The 20,371-nt window shown below is 44.5% G+C and overlaps 1 protein-coding gene across 2 annotated transcripts in view; it reads right to left on the bottom strand.

Moving 5' to 3' along the window:
- Window positions 1-20,371, bottom strand: part of PDXK (pyridoxal kinase) — a 62,425-nt gene that overhangs the window by 9,967 nt on the left and 32,087 nt on the right. The window contains exons 2-11 of one of the 2 annotated variants that reach the window (XM_068135434.2): window positions 17,486-17,540; window positions 17,156-17,245; window positions 12,035-12,139; window positions 11,748-11,831; window positions 11,568-11,614; window positions 11,168-11,253; window positions 10,871-10,916; window positions 10,468-10,579; window positions 10,199-10,323; window positions 9,989-10,055 (exon numbers count right to left, since the gene is read on the bottom strand). In XM_068135434.2, coding sequence (XP_067991535.1) covers window positions 9,989-10,055; window positions 10,199-10,323; window positions 10,468-10,579; window positions 10,871-10,916; window positions 11,168-11,253; window positions 11,568-11,614; window positions 11,748-11,831; window positions 12,035-12,139; window positions 17,156-17,245; window positions 17,486-17,540 — 817 coding nt within the window. The remainder of the gene's footprint in view (window positions 1-9,988; window positions 10,056-10,198; window positions 10,324-10,467; window positions 10,580-10,870; window positions 10,917-11,167; window positions 11,254-11,567; window positions 11,615-11,747; window positions 11,832-12,034; window positions 12,140-17,155; window positions 17,246-17,485; window positions 17,541-20,371) is intronic. The other variant, XM_068135435.2, reaches the window with a different exon arrangement.

Genomic DNA, 20,371 nt, shown 5'->3' with positions numbered 1-20,371 from the left:
CGAGTTGAAACTGTCGTACCTTGTGTCTGGAGGTCAGCTTGAATCTGTTTGGCAGTTGATCGAGGTGCTTTCTCCACCATTCAAATAATCCTTCGCTGCAATTTTCGATCAAGTTTTCCCTTGCGGCCACGTCCCGGGTTGGCTACAGTGCCATGGGCCTTAAACTTCCTGATAACATTGCGTACAGTGGACACAGGAACATCAACGTCTCCGGAGATGGACTTGTTCATGCTTGGATACAATCTTGTGTCTGACCTCCACAGACAATTCTCTGGTTTTCTTTATTTTCTCCATGCTCATTGCAGTACACGCAGTGGCACAAACAGAATGACTCCTTTTCTCTATTCAAACTGGTTGAATGAGTGATTTTGTGGAAGTTATTGATTTCTGATTTAATAACACCCGGTCAGAAATCAAGAACTTCCACACCAGTCAGGGCAAATCTCTACCTTACACGATACACTTTAATCAACCGGATCACTCTATAAATGACATTCAAATCTCTGCCATTGAATCAATTACAAATCGATCACACACCACGATTCTGAAACGCGAGTCCTTTTGGATACATAAACTTTGGACAAAAATCCCTCATGGCATAAATTTTGATGATTAAAGAATGTTCCAACATCAACCCAATCAAATCATTAACCGTAACCAATTCATTCACTCATTCACTCATCCTACCTTTATATGTCATTTATATAAATATATATATAAATATATAACATGAATATAAATGGTATATGAATATATGCTTGTGTGTTTATGTATGTATGTATCTCTATATTTGTATATGCACGTGCACCAACTGTAACATGAACGATAACTAAGCTGCGCTTCACTTCCGATGAACTTGGGGACAGTGAGTGAGCTTTAGCGTGGCTCTCCCTTTTGGATGCATATCACACATCTTACACACATCACTATACATACTTGTCTGATATACATGCCTGTTGATTCTGTAGACTAAGAAGAAGACCTTTGTTGGTCGAAAGCTTGTCGAGAATTAAAGATCGACCGTCCTGAAGCTACGTCTGCGTCTGATTTAATCTCCCGATTATATATACATACATATATATATATATATATATATATATATATATATATATACAGTGGTACCTCGGCTTACGAGTGCCCCAACGTACGAGTTTTTCGGGATACGAGCCGTCGCTCGGGCGGTTTGTTGCTTTGGGATACGAGCCGAGATCCGATGTACGAGCTCAAAAAATTTATTTTTTTGAATTTTCCGGTTGTGGCTTCCGGTTCCGGTCACGTGGTTATCTTGCCGTGAAAGCATCTCTGCTTGGATATAAAACACGCAATCGTCGAAATACATTAGCGAGGAATCTCCTTGCTCCAGCCGGTGACGTCATCGGCGGGGATCCCCGCCTCCAGAGTGGCTGGTCACGTGACCGCCAAAGCGTGTCGCGCGTGCGGGTATAATGAGCTACACCTGTGGATCACGTGACCACGGAAGCACGCCTCGCTTGAGAGGCATGGCTTTCGGTTTGCGTTTTGCTTTATAAGGCGCGATAAATGGGCTTTTGAGTGTTAGCGGTTCATGGCGTTGACGGTTCATGACGGTTCATGGCGTTGACGGTCAAAAACCCATTACATCAATTTTACCAGGCACTGTACAGTAAGTACAGTGGACACCAAATGCACGGTGGAAGGCTAGAAGTAGAAGATCGTCCAAGACAAGTGAGAATAAGCCATACTTTGGAGATGACGTCATTCGCTGGTCCGATAACCAAAGATGTGGTATAAAAAACCAGGTGAGCTAACAATGCAGCAATGAAGGAATTCGGCCAAGGCACCGGCACACAACGACCTACCTACATCGAAAGACTCAATGCCAATGGTGACAGAAGCCAAGACGGCCGGCTTAAACACCGCCGAAAGACCACGGTGTACCAACTTACGATGCAGAACATCTTGCACTTAATATGATGACAACAGGTGCCATCCTCTGACGTACCATTACAGGTACAGGTACAGTACACGTGAGCACAGAGCAAAAGTTCACTGAAACCGAGATTAAGAAAAAAGAAAAAACACCTCGTGGTCCGTGCTCGATATCCGAGTTTCAATCTTTTCAAACACATGATGCTCTCGGTCACGGTATCTCCTGCGAGCTGCTTCTCCTTCAACCACACAAACAACAACTTCTCCATATCTTCATGGATAGAGGTCCAGTTTATTTCTTTACATTCTCTTGTATTATGTACAGTATATACGAGGTCGTGCTTGTTTATACATTATTTGTTATTTATAAAGTACATTTTTGTTATTTAAAAGCACCTAACAAAAAAAATTGGTGTTTTTTTTTTGAGGCTGGAACGGATTAATAGCATTTCAATGCATTTGAATGGGAAAATTTGCTTTGACTTACGAGCGATTTGGCTTACGAGCTCCGTCACGGAACGGATTAAACTCGTAAGCCGAGGTACCACTGTATATATATATATATATATATATATATATATATATATATATATATATATATATATATATATATATATATATATACAGTGGAACCTTGACTTACGAGTTTAATTCGTTCTGTGACCGAGCTCGTAACTCAATTTGCTCGTTTCTCAAATCAAATTTCCCCATTAAAATGCATTGAAATGCTATTAATCCGTTCCAGCCCGCCAAAAACCACACCAATTTTTTTTTAAATATGCAGTATATATAAAAATATCTCGCGCTTTATATTTCACCTGTATGCAGCATACAAGTTGGCAGGATGGCCTGGACTGGAGGTACGCACACTTGACTCTAAACTGTCCAGCCTGGGTTTGAATCCCGACCCAGCTATAACCTGTCATGTCGGTGTTTCACAGGCAGGGTGATTCATCAATGTGTGTACCGCTAAACTGGGCGCCCCGTTTGCGTCCCATTAGTTGTTGGATGTTAAGGATCTCACCGTGTCTTCCACAAAGAGAAGGCGAGCTATCGCCGGCACTCTGAACAAGTTGTGGCCTGGCATGCTCTTCTCCTCTGCCGTTATATACGTCCTCCTCGGCATCTTTTTCCAGAAGAGCCCTGTCTCGTCACAGTTGAAGATTTGCTGGGGGATGTATCGTTCGGCTTCTATCAGTTCGGCAAAAGTTATAATAAAATCTTCAGCTGCCTTCACATCTGCCTCGCCAAGTCGACAACACGCACACCTCGCTCATGTTGTTTGACGATTGCGTGTTTTATAGCCAAGCACATCATCCTCTTCTTCTTCTCAGCACTGCCCTTGGCACTCAATTTCTTAGGACCCATTGTTAAAACTAAGAAATTTTCCAAAATAACCAAAATGCGAAAACACAACAGCAGCGATATACGGCAGAGATACTGTACTTGCACGGCAAGATAACCACGTGACCGGAACCCACCTGGTGGCGGCTGGCGTAAGCTCCAAAATAACCAACATGCGAAAACACAACAGCAGCGATATACGGCAGAGATACTGTACTTGCACGGCAAGATAACCACGTGACCGGAACCCACCTGGTGGCGGCTGGCGTAAGCTCCAAAATAACCAACATGCGAAAACACAACAGCAGCGATATACGGCAGAGATACTGTACTTGCACGGCAAGATAACCACGTGACCGGAACCCACCTGGTGGCGGCTGGCGTAAGCTCCAAAATAACCAACATGCGAAAACACAACAGCAGCGATATACGGCAGAGATACTGTACTTGCACAGCAAGATAACCACGTGACCGGAACCCACCTGGTGGCGGGTGGCGTAAGCTCGTAACTCAGATCTCGGCTCGCATCTCAAAGCAATAAACCGCCCGAGCGACGGCTCGTATCTCGGAAAACTCGTAAGTTGGTGCACTCGTAAGTCAAGGTTCCACTGTATATATATTGTTACGGTCCGCGGATTAGATGTTATTTACCGAGCGGAGGTACCGCGGCCGTACAGTTGTTCCCCGACTAAACCCGATTCACCCAGACGTTGGCCGTATCGCGCCACTGCTATTCAATCGGGAAAAGACTAAGACGACGAATGCAAAGAGGAAGAAGAAGATGTACAGAAGAGTAACGGGGTTTATTATTATTTACACACACATAAGCCAAAAGAGCAGTCACGGGTATTTACAGCGGACATGAAAAAGCAGGTAACACAGTGCAAATTACTAGCTTATACTGACTTAATTACCTACCCAGGACAGCACGAACAGAACAAACTCACGTACGCAAATGGATGGAAGGGTAGGAATCGTTTGGAGGGATGAGCAGGTGGGATCACAGGGCACAGCGAGCAGGTCCACTCCGGGCGGGAAGCGAGGAGCCGGCAGGTCCTTGTATTCGAATTACAGCGCACGCCGGCAGCTCCTTGTATTCGGCTTTACAGCGCACGCCGGCAGCTCCTTGTATTCGGCTTTACAGCGCACACCGGCAGCTCCTTGTATTCGGCTTTACAGCGCATGCCGGCAGCTCCTTGTATTCGGCTTTACAGTGCACGCCGGTAGCTCCTTGTATTCGGCTTTACAGCGCACGCCGGCAGGGTCACTCGCTGCCCCGTCAGGGCTTCATGCGGCTGGTTGAAACGGGGCTGGTTGAAGCGGCTCTTTGTCAAAGGCTTTTCGTATCTCTCACGCAACTCCGGTGCAACTCTGAACTCTCTCCCGGTGGACTGCCAACCCTCTTACGCACCTGGACTCATCTGCCGTATCTCTCGTGTAGCTTGTCCCAGCGATCGTCGCACCCTTCTGTCCAAACCTTCAGCGCGGGTCTGACACGCCCTCCTCGGTTTCGGTACCGCCCTCCCCCCGTGCTCTGTTTCGTGACCTTGTATGGTAATCCCACGGGCTTGTCTCCTTATTTGGGCATGGCGCCGACGGCACGCCCCTCGTGGCGAGCCACGGGCTTGTTTCCTTATTTGGGCATGGGGCTGAACAGCCCCGCCCTTCGTGGCACGCCCTGGGCTTGCCTCTTCCTGGCGACCCCGCCCCTCCTGTTCAAACAGAGCACGGAGCACATATTCACTATAGCAGCGAAATGAGAGGGCGTGCACCCCACGCTTGTGAACTGCTTTACCCACAGATGGAGAGTTTGGCTGGGAAATGGAATGATTGAAGGGGAGCTATTCTTAATTGATTCGGTGCAATGGAGTGTCATTCTAATGGAAGACAAGGCCTTACTCGAAAACACATAATAAGATATAAGCTACTGAACAAGGGTTTTATCGTGTCCTTCAATGTGGTGTTTCATGGAATTAACTACCGAGACGCCCTTTTTACCTTTACACAACTCTGGAGGCAGGAGGGGCCATATCCAACCAATGTTACACAACAATTTACCACTACAATACACACAATCAAAAAAATACAATCCTTATATCCGCAACAATATATATATATATATATATATATATATATATATATATATATATAAATATGTATATAAATATGTATATAAATATGTATATATATAAATATGTATATATATATATAAGTATATATATATATAAATATGTATATTATATATATATATAAATATGTATATTATATATATATATAAATATGTATGTATGTATATATATATATATATATATATATATATATATATATATATATATATATATATATATATATATATATATATATATATATATGCAGTCACGTGAAAAAGTAAGTACACCCCATGTAAAGTTTGGACTTTTTCAACATATTTCAACATACAGCTATTTTTATTTTTTAAATTTTTTTTGGATACTGAATCGAGGCTTGTGAAAGAGATAAAGATTTCAACATAATATTTGATCTTCATTTCAACAATATTGATAGATAAAGGTGATATAATATAACAAATATCATGAAACATTTACATTTTGTAGTCCAATGTATAAATTAAATAAACAAATGCAAATTTCGCATGTGGGAAAAGTAAGGACACCCTTAGCTCTAATAGGTGGTATTGCCCCCTTTGGCAGAAACAACCTCAAGTAAGCGTTTCTTATAACTGTCTACCAGTCTCTGACATCGGCTGGGAGAAATTTTTGCCCACTCCTCCATGCAGAATTCTTTCAGCTGTGTGATGTTTGAGGGGTTTCTTGCATGCACAGCTCGTTTCAAATCCCCCCACAACATCTCGATGGGATTTAGATCCGGGCTTTGACTTGGCCAGTCCAGAACCCTCCATTTCTTTCTTTTCAGCCATTCCTTGGTGGATTTACTGGTATGTTTAGGGTCATTGTCATGTTGCAAGGTCCACCTTCGGTTGAGCTTCAACTTTCCAACAGATGGCCTCACATTATCCTCAAGCACCCTCTGGTACAATGAAGAATTCATAGTGGATTATATGATGGTGAGCTGCCCAGGCCCTGATGCAGCAAAGCTGCCCCAAACCATAACATTTCCACCACCATGCTTTACAGTTGGTATCAGGTTCTTGTGGTCAAATGCTGTCTTTGGTTTTCGCCAAACATGTCTTCTGGTACTGTGGTCAAATAGCTCTACCTTTGACTAATCTGTCCAGAGCACATTGTTCCAGAAGTGCTGGTCTTTGCCTGTGTTCATTGGCAAACTTTAGTCTTGCCCTGATGTTCTTTCTGGACAGCAAAGGTTTCCTCCTGGCACACCTCCCATGTCGATCAAATTTGTGCAGCCTCTTTCTAATGGTAGACTCGTGCACTTTGACATCAACAGTGGCAAGAGCTACCTGTAGAAAGTGATCTTCTGGACAGTCGAATGATTGATTTCAAATTGTTTGGAGATCTTTTTAAATCCCTTCCCAGACTCATAGGCATCTATAACCTTCATTCTTAAGACCTCAGAGCTCTTTTGATCTAGGCATGGTGACGCCACACACTTCAACAACAAAGAGCAAACGAAACTAAATGTCTGAGGTTTAAATAAGACAGGTTCCTCCAAGATCCTCTCTAACGATGTTCTAATCATTTGCACCTGAGCTGGTGCACCTGATTCTAATTTTAGGTATTTGAAATAGTGATAAATGTGGGGGTGTACTTACTTTTTCCACATGCAAAATTTGCATTTATGTTTATTTAAATTATACAATGGACTACAAAATGTAAATGTTTCATGATATTTGTTATCTTATATCACCTTTATCTAGCAATATTGTTGAAATGAAGATCAAATAGCTGTGTTGAAATATGTTGAAAAAGTCAAAACTTTACATGGGGTGTACTTACTTTTTCATGTGACTGTATATATATATTCTGTGGATTTAATCCTTCATTTCCAGCACAATCATAATTATCAAATGGGTCAAATCACAAATTTTCCAACCAGTCAACATTTATGCATGATCAGATTGCACATCATTAAAGTTATCTGAATGAAGTTGATTAAATGGTAAAATGTTTTGAAAGCAAGTATTACAGACCAAAATTGATATAATTCCTGTCATCATAATGAAAACAACAATCGCACAGATAACAAAAATGTAATCGAGTATCCCTCTCCAGCTGTGAAGATAACATTTTAGAATGAAACATTATCAATGGAATAAATACAATGTTATAAAGAAAAGAAAAGAAAGTAAGAATGAAATAAATAAATAAAGAAAGAAAGAAAGAAAAAATTGCTTTCAGAAGTGGATAATTGTGTCTAAAAATTCAACCGAACCCAAGGCCAAAAAATATACATTGCTGGTCTCTGGTCAGACCAAAGTTCCAGAATTGATGCGGCCATGCGGTTTTTTTTTTCTTTTCTTTTTTTTCTGAAAAGCATGGATTGCGCATATAAAGGTGTTGTTTTTTGTGTCCTCATGCCTTGCGGTCCTCCTCATCTGCCGTGGCACCGTCCAGAGAGAAATTAAAGACAGCCAATGGGACAGGTCGGCCTTTTTGTAAACAATGAACACAAGCTTAAGTTATTTTAAAATGTATTTATTCTGAAAATCATTAAGTTCTTCAAGCATATTATAGACTGCCATTTCGTTCCCGAGATCGCCTTGCCGTACCGTCAAACATTCCAATGCGTCGATCGCGTCAACACTGCGCATGCTAAAGTGGTCTAACAGGCCGATGGTCTCCCACGATCTCTTCTCCCAGTCCACCAGATTATCAGACACTTACAACTTCATCACAAACGAGATAGGATCCAGGCCTAACTAACGAGACCACCCACAGCTCTCTTGGCCTTCTGGTTGCTTCACACGAACCCGACAAAGAACGTCTTCGTTTCAATAAATGACAATATCCAACCGATTGGATTCATGACGTCACGGCACACAAAACTACTCATATCGTTGGAACGGCTGGTTGGATTTGGACAAACTAAACGCAGTTTTGTAGGGGAAAATCGTGCGCGAACGTCGATACCAATGGCGGCCCTCACATACCCATATTTCCCGAGATAGCGCGCCGGCCCGGCAACAACAGGCACGCGCTGTTGTAGGTACCGTTGGAAATTTTTAAAAAAAATAAAAAAAATTGTTGACGTGCAGGGTCAAAATCGATGCGCGCGCTGACCAGAGACCGGAAATATATTTTTCTCGGCCTAATCCAACAAAATGAACTAAAATCCAACCACTGCAGCATAGACTGTAAATAATACATAAAAGTATACCGAGTCAAGAAGGAAAAAATCAGACTTAAATCTTCTTAACATCTTAATTTCTAACTAGTCAGTGTATTTTGGCCATCGGTGCTTGTAGTTCACATTTATCACGCGATTCCAAAATCAGTTTGTACCTACAAGACAAATTTGAGTAGATTTGCTATGATTCTCTTGTTGGTGGTCAACAATTCTCAAGGTTGTAACGAACTGCTTTGAGCTTCGGTGGCAAGTCTGTGCAAATTCTCAAGGAGTGCGGGGGGAAGGGGGGCGAGTTTCCTGTTGCTTAATCCGAGCCTCAAACGCGTGTAGAGCTCCATCACGATCAAACATGAATCCGAATCTCATGATCATGGGGTTTGGAGTCTGGCGCTGGTTTGCCCAGTCGTTGAGGTGGGATTTCCGAAACAGACGGTGAGCATTTACCAGTGGCATGGACGAAGTCTCCTCGGAGATGAAGCAAAGATTGCATAATGTGTAGTACATTTTGACCTCGGAGATTGCATAATGGTGTCAAGCACCTCTTCTCTGGTATTCTCGGGCATTTTCTTTGGTAGATTGCAAAACAATAAGTTCTGCTTTCTTTTATACATCTCCATGGCCGTCATGGTGTTCACTGGCTTCTCCAAGATTACATTACTCTCCCTGTGCATGCTGGGTAACGTTTCGCTTTCCAGGGTTAACAATCTATCAGTAGAGGCCAATAAAGAATGCTGTAGTTCTGGTGATGCGGTGTTAATCTGCTGTACATATTGTTGGATCATTATGCTTGCATCCATGGTGTCCAATCTCTGCAATACCTGTGAGGTGGTGTGTTGGAAGTCAGCATGGAAAGATGCAAGTGCCCCTTACGTGGCATAGCTTTTGGCCATGGTCATTCAGGCTTGAAGCTTGGTTATTCTCCTCTGACTTGGAATTTTGCAATTTTTTCTTCGATGAGGTGTTGTTCTTCTCATCACTCACTCATGTTATAACAAAACGCGTGGCATATTAAAGAAAATGCAGCCGGATGTTTGGTTCAAAATGTAAAAACTCAGGACTGTATAACCATAGAGAGACTTTCATCCAATCCATGGATTGCATACTCAAACAGCAGGGATAGAAAATGGTTGTGTAACCGCAAAGAGACTTTTATCCAAATCGTGATAAATCCAACTGAACAGCCTGTTCATGCTCATCTTACAGACTTCTTCCAGAAGATGAAGATACTCTAAACTTCTAACCTTGTGACCACAGGGACCTATTGAATGATTCAGGAGAGCATCCCGACCCCAAAAACCCGTTAGTGGTTAAAGTACATTCCAAATATGGTTTTTAAAGCCAATTATACCAGTTTCCGAGTGGTATCGTTGGACACCTGTGAGATAACAATCCATGAATCACCACATGTGCTGGTCTCCCCTGTCTGACCCTCTCCCCAAAGGACGGAGAGCATTTTGGTGCATCATCTTACCGTGAGCGCAGTGCAACGTGCGGTGCAGGACGTGCTGGATCGCAGAAACCGCCTTTTCACACGCCAACTGAAGGATGGGACAGGGAAGGAATGCACACAAAGTCATTCTGTGATTTCAGATAGATAGTTGTGGTCTAAACACTCAACAGGACGTTTTTAATTTCCATGGTGTAAACACTCAAACAGTCCGGACAGCTTTGAAATGGTCACCTTGAAATCGTGTGGGTGGCGATGCAGCCAGGCAAGCAACATGGCGGCAAAAAGGTCACCGGTACCCACAAACACAGCAGAGATCCGTGGCATCTCCATGCGGATACGCTCGCGTCGCCTACCCGCTGCGCAAACACACCACTATTACTGGCCGTTCACTCTAACGGGTGTGGTAATGCCCTGTGGATTGTATACTCCACGTCTTAATGCAATCTACTTATTACATACAAATGTGGTCATCCATCGAGCAGATAATTAAAGAGACCCACACTGGTTACGGCTGCCAAAGACCACCAGACGGTCGTTCTTTTCTGCACCATCGACATTGGCGCTGGTGATCAGCACGGTGTGTGGTCCACGTGCATGCAAACACTCCATTACCTGTGCATATAACACGCTCTGATTCAGTACATTTTGACTTTGGGTCCAGCTGGGATCCGTGGCGATTTAGAGCATGGCTACCCAACAAGGAGGGGGCACCAAACCGTTGGTGCTCTCCGAAAGAAGCCAGGATTTAGAGCCAATATATTTTGATTAGACCCTGAGCTGAATTAAACTTTGAGTAATGCCAATGATCAGTCCAAGGTCTCAAAGCTCATTTGTCTGGATAATGGCCCAAGTATACATGACTTCATTGTTTTCAGGAAACGATGACAGAAAGTGAGTACTCACCTCAATAGCCTCACTCTGAGTGGAAAATGTACGGCCTGTCAAAAGTCTGCCAAGTGACGACAAAAAACTAATTAAAATTACGACTTCTACTTATGTGCAAAATAAGCATGCGAGAAAGATGGGTGGTGACCAAGGGAAGTAGGAAGGGAGAGGTGGTCATGAGAAACAACCAGGGAAGAAGCGTTCAGATAAAACCAGGATGGTGAAGGAACCCGGATGGGAGGGTGGGGGATTGTAGTCGCATCAACAGTAACAGGGAGGGGGGGGGGGGGGGATGACCACAAGAATGGGACGCACTCAGCCTCAAACTGGTTGGGTGTTATAACATCCGCCATTGGGAGCACGAGGTCACGATACACAGGCAGCAGGTCCTCAGGAACGTACTGAGTGGACACACCAACAGGTTCACAGGTAATTCTGCAATATTTCTAGGAATAACACCTTGGTCACAAACTTCAAAAGCTCTATACAAGTCACTGTTACAATTGCATTGGGTAAACTGACTGGCAAGACAAATAACGCATCACATACCTATTAAAGATTTAGAGCATGGAAGGCTTAAGCATAAAATAAAATCAACAGACATCTCTACATCCTGTTTAAACAGAGGAGATTCACCATCCGATGCAAGGATCATTATGCTGGGACGAGGCAACGGTGAAAACATTTTCTCGTTTTCATCACTAATGAAACCTACCATGGAGCCTTTACCATCCCAGGTGTCACCCAGCACTGGATCACAAACTGAAGGGAGAAGGGGGGGGGGGGGGGGGGTGGGAGGGTGGGAAGTCAAAACCAGCTCCAAAGCAGGCTCAAGTATAACTAGTAAGGAGTGGATGAAAATACGACCTCAAAAGTTCATGAAATTCAAGCTTACCGTAGACCATTTGTGGGTTTCCTTGCTTTAGATCCTTTATAATGCCGACTAACCGCTCGAGGAAGGAGCGATCTGCAGTATACCCTAACGATAACAAAATATACAATTGAAATGCTGCATTTCATCAAAATATCTCAGAGTTCATAGCAACTCTCATTTCTGAGCGTCATTGTACTATTACATCATCTCTCGATCCAATAAAAAGAAATAATTAAATGAATAAAAATGCACAACTGCCAATGACCGGAAATTGGAATCACACGGCGATAGCCGAACGCATGACGTACCAGTCAGGACATAATCGTAGTCCGTGATGCCGTTGAGACGAAGGCCTTCGTACAGCTGGCACAGCTCATCGGATTTCAGCACATGACCCCGCCAGTGTTTATACCCTGCATGACACGAGAGTCCCATGGAGGGAAGTTTGCTCGAAAATGTATCAAAGCATAGAAGTCACAAAGCACAAGGTCGAAGATCTTGGTTTCCTCCCCGTAACACCATTGGCTCCCTCTGATATACACCCTTTTATCAGATCAGCACCATAAAGTTTTGGAAGGTCCAAAAACAGTGATGCACCAATAGGAGAGCTCTCTCACTCCCTGTTTGGAGGTGGTGCAACAATAGGAGGGCCCTCCGATTCCCCATTTGGAAGTGGTCCACCAATAGGAGGGTCCTCTCACTCCCCGTTTGGAGGTGGTCCACCAATAGGAGTGCCCTCTCAATTCCTGTTTGGAGGTGGTGCACCAATAGGAGGACCCTCTCACTCCCCGTTTGGAGGTGGTGCACCAGTAGGAGGGTCCTCTCACTTCCTGTTTGGAGGTGGTGCACCAATAGGAGGACCCTCTCACTCCCCGTTTGGAGGTGGTGCACCAATAGGAGGGTCCTCACTCCCCGTTTGGAGGTGGTGCACCAGTAGGAGGGTCCTCTCACTCCCCGTTTGGAGGTGGTCCACCAATAGGAGTGCCCTCTCAATTCCTGTTTGGAGGTGGTGCACCAATAGGAGGACCCTCTCACTCCCCGTTTGGAGGTGCTGCACCAGTAGGAGGGTCCTCTCACTCCCCGTTTGGAGGTGGTGCACCAATAAGAGGGCCCTCTCACTTCCTGTTTGGAGGTGGTGCACCAATAGGAGGACCCTCTCACTCCCCGTTTGGAGGTGGTGCACCAATAGGAGGGTCCTCACTCCCCGTTTGGAGGTGGTGCACCAATAAGAGGGCCCTCTCACTTCCTGTTTGGAGGTGGTGCACCAATAGGAGGACCCTCTCACTCCCCATTTGGAGGTGGTGCACCAAATGGAACACGAAACAAAACCTCAGACTGTTCTCTGCATGGTACCAGTTATCTCCTTTTGTCAATCGTTTTGCTTACAAGAAATGTGCAAAATCACGACCTTTCACCTGCAAGACCCGGTAACAACAATGAACCTCAATCTCATATTACAACCTGTTAATTTAAAGGCCAATGTGTGATGATCTATCATATTGCTCATCACACCTTCCGATCCTCAGTACCAAAAACTGTTTGACCTCACCAACTCACTAATGTAAACTGAACAGGGAAACTGATCCCAAGGAAAACTTCATGAAAGCGCAAAATAAAACAATATTATTGCCAAACAAGATGAACGATGAAAATGCAATTCCGAGAATGAACAAACGTATTACCGTGTTACGATGCTCAAATACATACAAAACCCTTACATTCCAAACGACGAGAGTACAACACCAACACTACCCCATAAATCAGAAAAAGCGTTCATACATCACATCACAATGAAATTGCCTGTTTAGCACTCCCATCTGAACCAATGGCTCATGATTCTCGAAATCCTGGTTCCAATCCAGTCTAATATACGTCCATAGCCTACTAATGTCCTTGCAATTCACATTGAATTTCACCGATGTCTACAGTCTGTGTCCTGCATCTCCTTTCAGTTGCAGAACATGGTTGTAGATAGCATAATTTGCTGGTGGTGCGGCTGTGCCACCGATGCAGTGCCCCCTGTAGGTTAGGGCAGGCATTTGTAATTTTATTCATACTGCCGGCGATAACTCAGCTACTCTTGAAGAAGTGGGATCTCTTCCGTGGGATCTTTAACTTCCATGAACTAATACCGATAGACGGGTGACCCGGTTTAAGTTGGGACGTTGCGCACATCGATGCCTTGCCCTGCCTGTGATGCACCATCCAGGATGGCAACTTACAGCTTGGCCAATATTTGAACTCAGGCTAGACAGCTCAGAGGCCAGTGTGTTTGGCCTGAATGTGATTTATGTACAAGTTCCGCTATTAGCCTTCTGGGGAATCTAACCATTCTGGAGAACATGGTATTTTAGTAAAGGCAGTGCAGGGATAACAAGCGTTACGCCTAGGTCCCCCATCGGGGAAGTGATGTGAGTCGACAAAGTGGAAGACGCAGAAAACATGCTATGATATGATATTTCGCTCATAAGGTTCAGACATACATGGCGGCGGCCATCTTGGATTTTGACGTGGCGACCCAATTTTCAATAGGGTTTTTTTTTTTTTTTGTATACAGAATCGAGGCTCGTGAAAGAGCTAACATTTATTTCACAAACAAATCAAACAGACAAACAAAATATATAAAAGGAGGGAGCGGTAGACAAGATGGGGAGAGAAGGGGAAGCACACAAGGGTGGCATAGTTCCGAACCCGAAGGATCGGTAACCGACACAATTTCGGTCTTCGAGGCCGGCCGATAGACACAGTGTGACCAGAAGGGACGAGGTTCTCCTGACCACGTGGCCCTCGACTTGGTGGGGTTTGTCCGCACAATGTGGGCGCTTTCAGGATGAACTTTAGCCGGGGAGCGTTTGGGCGCCCCGGTCTGATACTGCCGCCCACGCGCAGAACAACTTGTGAGTGCACGTGGGTCCCGGCGGTCCCACTGGCCTAGCGCTACCATGTTTAGACAGCAAAATCCGTCCCCGGGCACCGGCACCTACTCCCGGAAGTTTGAGAGAATAGCGGCGCCAGGCACGGTAGGACACCCGCGGAGCCCCGGGGGACCAGGGACGCGTGAGCCTACGCGTGAGCGTGCTACGGCGGAATCAACGGCTTCGGCCACGGCCAGGTCGATACTCGGCCCGGCCGCACCGGAAATGAACTGGTTCGACACCCGCGCTAGAGGTCGCGGGCGACTGAGATGTATTAACAAATTAATTAATTAATTTGAGACGTCCGATTTCTAGTGTTTGGAAATTTGGAAGAGCTTGACCCTAGCCTTTCCCTTGTGAGGGCAAGGAGGAACTTAACACTTAACACTTAAGCTTAGCTTGAAGTACACCCTGACCAGCGCTCACGGTGGGACGGCAAGGCAACCAGAAGGGACGAGGTTCTCCTGACCACGTGGCCCTCGATCTGGGAAGCGAGAGGCGTTCCATTAGTGGACGCGCCCCTCACGCCCGACTTTTGGGCGGCCCCGGCAGGCCGTTTGTTTTGACGTTCCGTGACCTTCCTTATGCCTAGATACACCCACACACCAGATTAGAAGTTGGTACTTCGCTTATTTTTCAAGATATTCCACTCACAAGGTTCAGACATACGTGGCATCAGACATACATGGCGGCGGCCATCTTGGATTTTGACGTGGCTTGCACCTAGAGTCCCTGTATAAAGAGTTGCGCCATGTGCTGACCCGAGATTTCTGGTCACGTGATTTCGTGGCGCCATTTTGTGTCTAACTTCACCGTGCGTGAACGTCAGCTTGGTACGGGAATGTTGTTTATTGCCAAACAATCATCATGTTCTGTACTGAATGTATGAACCAAGTTTTGTACTGAATGTTTACTGTGTTGGCCTCATCGTGTTCCTGGTGAAATTAAACAAGTTATGGTGAATACGACGTCGTATCTGTGCTTTTCCATATCTGTTCGACTAGACGAACCGTGCACACTGCAGGTATTTTAAAAAGTTTTTTCTCTGTTTAATTACGGCTTGGCGCAGTCGAAAATTAAGTGTTAATTAAGTCGCCAGCTATGAAACATATTAATCGATCAGGCAATATCCATCAGAGTTCTGGGCAAGGGTGTAGTAATAAATGAACGTTTCAATCTTACTAGATGCCGATGACGTTTTCCTTATGTCAGAGACAGAAGCTGACTTGCAGCTTGTTAAATCATTACAATGGAAATTGAATATAAATGTCGATAAAACTAAAGTTGTACACTATAGAAATATGGCAATACCACGTACAGAATTTGTTTTAAGTGTGTTAGACTATATGTCGGCTGGAAGTCCTACACCGGAATTGCTCTCGGCACCCTTTAAAAAATATTGGATATGCCCACACTCCTTTCTAAAAGTTATTAAAATTCAGAGAACGACAGCATTGGTTTGTCTTACTTATAATGTTAGCTCTTATATGCAGTGTTGGCTTGTAATATGCATTGCCATACCACTTTTAATATCACCACACAGCTCTTTTTCACGGCAATAGCTGAGTTTTTGACAAAACAAATATCACCTGTATGTAATAATAAGACTAAATATGTGTAGTAAAATTTTTTTTAGCAGGTTTAGAATATATCACCCCATATCGCGAATGTACATGTGAAGAGTTCAGGCGCAAAAACCGATAAACGCCATTTTTGATGAAACCGAACTATGTTTACCGAAGTATATGTTTCAATACCTCCGTTTCAGTAGGCAAATCATTTTCTCCCAAAACCCGATCGCGTCCACGTATTTTAAGATACAGCCCATGTCATTTTGATGGGTTTCACCTGGAATGCACAGCAGAAAATCTTGATTTTCTCATTTCAGCAAAAATGGATATATCTGTTTTTGCATCTGAACTCTTCATGTGTATCTAATCCGACACACTTAGACACAAAATGGCGTCCAAATTTGAGTTGACACAACTCTCTATATACAGGGACTCTAGTTGCACCCACACACCAAATTCGAATGCGGTCCTTCGCTTACGCATGCACGCACACCCGCACGCACGGACACACGGACGGAGGGGAAAACCATAGTCCCCCTTTCGCTCTGCGGTGCGACGGGGGACAATAACCACTGTACAGTCACAATGTCCTTATCGCGTTTAAAAATGTCTCTAAAAATGTCCATCTGTCGTGGAAGAGCAGAATGGAGATGCGATGAAGTGTGACAATACAGGCATGTGAAATGACACCGCCGAATGCCGGCACGGAATCACTTGTAATATTTCACGATGTGTTGCTCGATTAGCCATGGACAGTACGGTGTAAGGAGCACAGCAGAAAATGAATAAAACAACCAATCCAACAGTCAAGTACCAAACAGCATCGGAAAATGCCAGAAATTCCACATCCAAGCTCTTTTCCTAGTCTATCCGTTCATGTGCCGACAATGTCAGGAAAGAAAACAAAGGAGAACAATGCATGAAATGTCATGAGATGAAGTACAAGGCTCTGTCGCTCCTTTTGATCTCGTGTTAGTCGCGATGGTGGAATCTGGGATATGGCGTGCACCGCCAAGCGCCATACGGCAGTTCCCTGTGCGCACACTCAAACATACCGAAGATCAAGTTGGTTGCTCTCACATTTACTACCACTCCAGCTTCAAATCGCCCAATGCAAACACCGAGTATTAAGAAATATAGCCTTTAGACTAGCGGCAATGGGCGACCCATCATGAACCGAGGAAAAGTAATAATCACCGTGAAAGGAAATCAAACTGGACACATGCGAAAAGCCGACAATAATTGATGGACAACCGGCCATTGAGCTGCGCACCTGTGTGATTAGAGAACTGCACGGAGTTGATAGTGTCCACTTCAAACCCCATCACCTGCAAACAACAAGAAAACAGTCCATGCCTGAACAGGGATAAGGAAGGAACGTGAGAGTTCGATAGAAAATGTTGGGCTTGCTGTCAAACTCAGGTATTTCAATCCCTCCTTCACAAAATTGCTTTGCAATCACAATTGTCTATGTGAGGAGTGGTTCGTTTCTCACAGACAAATTTCACTGTGCACACAGAATAAAACCACAACTTGTGTCCGTCTGTCTCATGCAAGTCCAGGCTTGTGGAAGAGCTGAAGTACAGGGTTAAAGGGCACAGAGACCGACAACAGTAAAGGAAGAGCAAGTGGATGGGAGGAGGAGAAGAGCTCAGAGGTAAACCCAGGATTTGGCACGAGGTGATGACAAACCTGCCTAATGCCTACCCCCATTTAAGGATAGTATTTGTATACAATTAATCTTCACTTTGTACAATATTCAATGTTTTATGCAAGCTTCATGTCACAAAAATGTTGAAAGGAAAACGTTTGGCTCATTGTTGTAAATAATTCACATACACACTTGTGATAAGTAAAACACAACAATCATGTTAATAGTCATACTAGTAAAAACCCCCTGAAATATGACGGGTTGGAGCAGTTTATTCGACGGTGCAGCCTCGTGAGCGTGCCAAAGTCTGAAGCCTCGGCCTAGTGTCAGGTGAACTTATATATTCTTTATTTATTTATTAGACATCATACAGATGTAAATGAACACTCGTTTTACTCTGGTGCTCGTTGCACATCACTTGCAGCGAAGTTCACCTCCCTGCACCTTGTATTTATTATTTTACAAAACGTTTCTGTACACCGCTTGAGGCCCGGTTTGCAAGCCACCATCTACATTTCCAACAGAAGAGACATAATTACTCTTATGGAAAATGTTTTTCGAGTTTGTTTTATACTCAAAAATAGACCGCAGTGAACACACATTTGTTAAAAGATTAGACCTTTAAAACCTACCCTTGGGGGCCAGATATCTGTACAAACACAAACGGACATTGTGTTCTATGTTTATAGTCACTAGCAGAGTACCTGCCCTATGGGCAACCCTACTCCAAGCATGCAACACATTTTTCTGCCATCGGATATTTTCTGCTGACAACTGCTTTGACTTGGATTTCTTGCCGATTTCCTTTGGTAATATTGTTCTTGCTGATTACTGTTAAACTCGAGTGTCCTTGGTTTTTGAGGCATCTCAATTTTCCAGAAAAAACCCAAACATCAACCGTCACCCAAGCTAACAATACCCATGACCACCTTACCCCCCTCCCCATCCCCTCACAATCCCCCATCAACCATCACCCTAGCTAACAATACCCATGACCGCCCCCACACCCCTTACCCCCCACGCTCGCTAACAATACCCATGACTGCCCCACACCCCACTCCACTCCACCACCCAGCTCATTCCCCCATCAACTATCACCCTAGCTAACAATACCCCCACGACCACCCCACACCCCTTACCCCACTCCACCATCCCCTCGCAATCCCCTATCAACCGTTACCCAAGCTAAAAATACCCATAACAACCCCACTCCACCTTCCCCCCACAATCCCCCTTCAACCATCACCCTAGCTAACAATACCCATGAGCACACCTCAGGGTATCTTGGGTCTTCAGGGTATTTTGGGTCTTTTCAGTCTTTCAGGTATTTTCAGTCTTTTAGGTCTTTAGTGTCTTTTAGGTCTTCAGGGGTCTTTTAGGTCTTCAGTGTCTTTTGGTTCCTCCAGGTCCTGAGGGTCTTTTTGGTCTTGTAGGTCCTCAGGGTATTGAGGGGGGGGGGGGGGGGGGAAGGGTCTTTTGGCTCCTCTGGGTACTTTAGGTCAAGTATTTCAGGTTACATTTGTGGGTGAAGTCAGGTCAGCTGTCCAACCAATGGGTGAAGAGCAGATATACATATATGCATACATGCATACAAATGTATGTAGGTTTTGACCTAAATACATTTGCTCCATTATACTTGTATATAGATATACTGACAACTAGTATTAAAATAACCTATACAGAATCTCCTCGGGTTACAACGGGGTTACGTTCTGACAAGCAGGTCGCAAGTCGAGGTAGTCGTAAGTCGAATCACCCCTCATGGACTTATTATATATTACTTATTACATATTTTGGGTCTTTGCACTAGCAGCCTCTCCACTCACTCTCACGTTGTGAAGATTGAATCTTCTTTTGAAATGTTGGAACCAGCCGTGGCTGGCGGTGAACGTTTCAGAGTAATCCTCTCCCCCACGCTCCTTTAGGGTCTCAAAGATGCTCCGAGCCTTCGCCTGGATCATTAGCAAACTTAGCGGCACACGTTTCTGCAGCTGGTCCTCCATCCACGTCATCAACATCTTCTCCATTTCATGGATAAGCCCTCGTCGCTTCTTGGTGATGAGGGTAGCTCCCATTGGCGCCAATCCCTTCTCAGCTTCTCGGATTCTGTGTTTATCCTTCAAGATGGTGGACACCGTCGAATTTTGGTTCCTCCAGGTCACCCTTGGCGTGAGAGGCCTAAGTCACGTGAGATGGCGGCCACGCTTTTACCGTTCTCGAGCTGCACGATTATTTTAATCTTCAACTCCAGGTCAATCACCTTCCTCTTCTTTTTCTCCGATCCATCAGTGGATGCACTCTTCTTCGTGCTAGACATGATGATGGCAGTACAGTACACACACACTTATAGGCGATGGAGTGTAAGGGATGTTGTCAGCGCGAGGCACAAGGAGCAACTGAGATTTTTGCGACGGTCGTAAGCGCGAGTCGTAAGTTGCCTACGTCGCAACTCGAGGAGAGACTGTATTTGTTTTAAAATGAGAAAATACATGGTTTTATATGTTAATT

This window comes from Myxine glutinosa, chromosome 14 (genome assembly GCF_964187855.1).
Source record: "Myxine glutinosa chromosome 14, kmMyxGlut1.1, whole genome shotgun sequence".
In the NCBI taxonomy this organism is placed as follows: Eukaryota; Metazoa; Chordata; class Myxini; order Myxiniformes; family Myxinidae; genus Myxine; species Myxine glutinosa.
The sequence above is the reverse complement of the archived record's forward strand: the minus strand, read 5'-3'. Positions and strand labels throughout refer to the sequence as shown.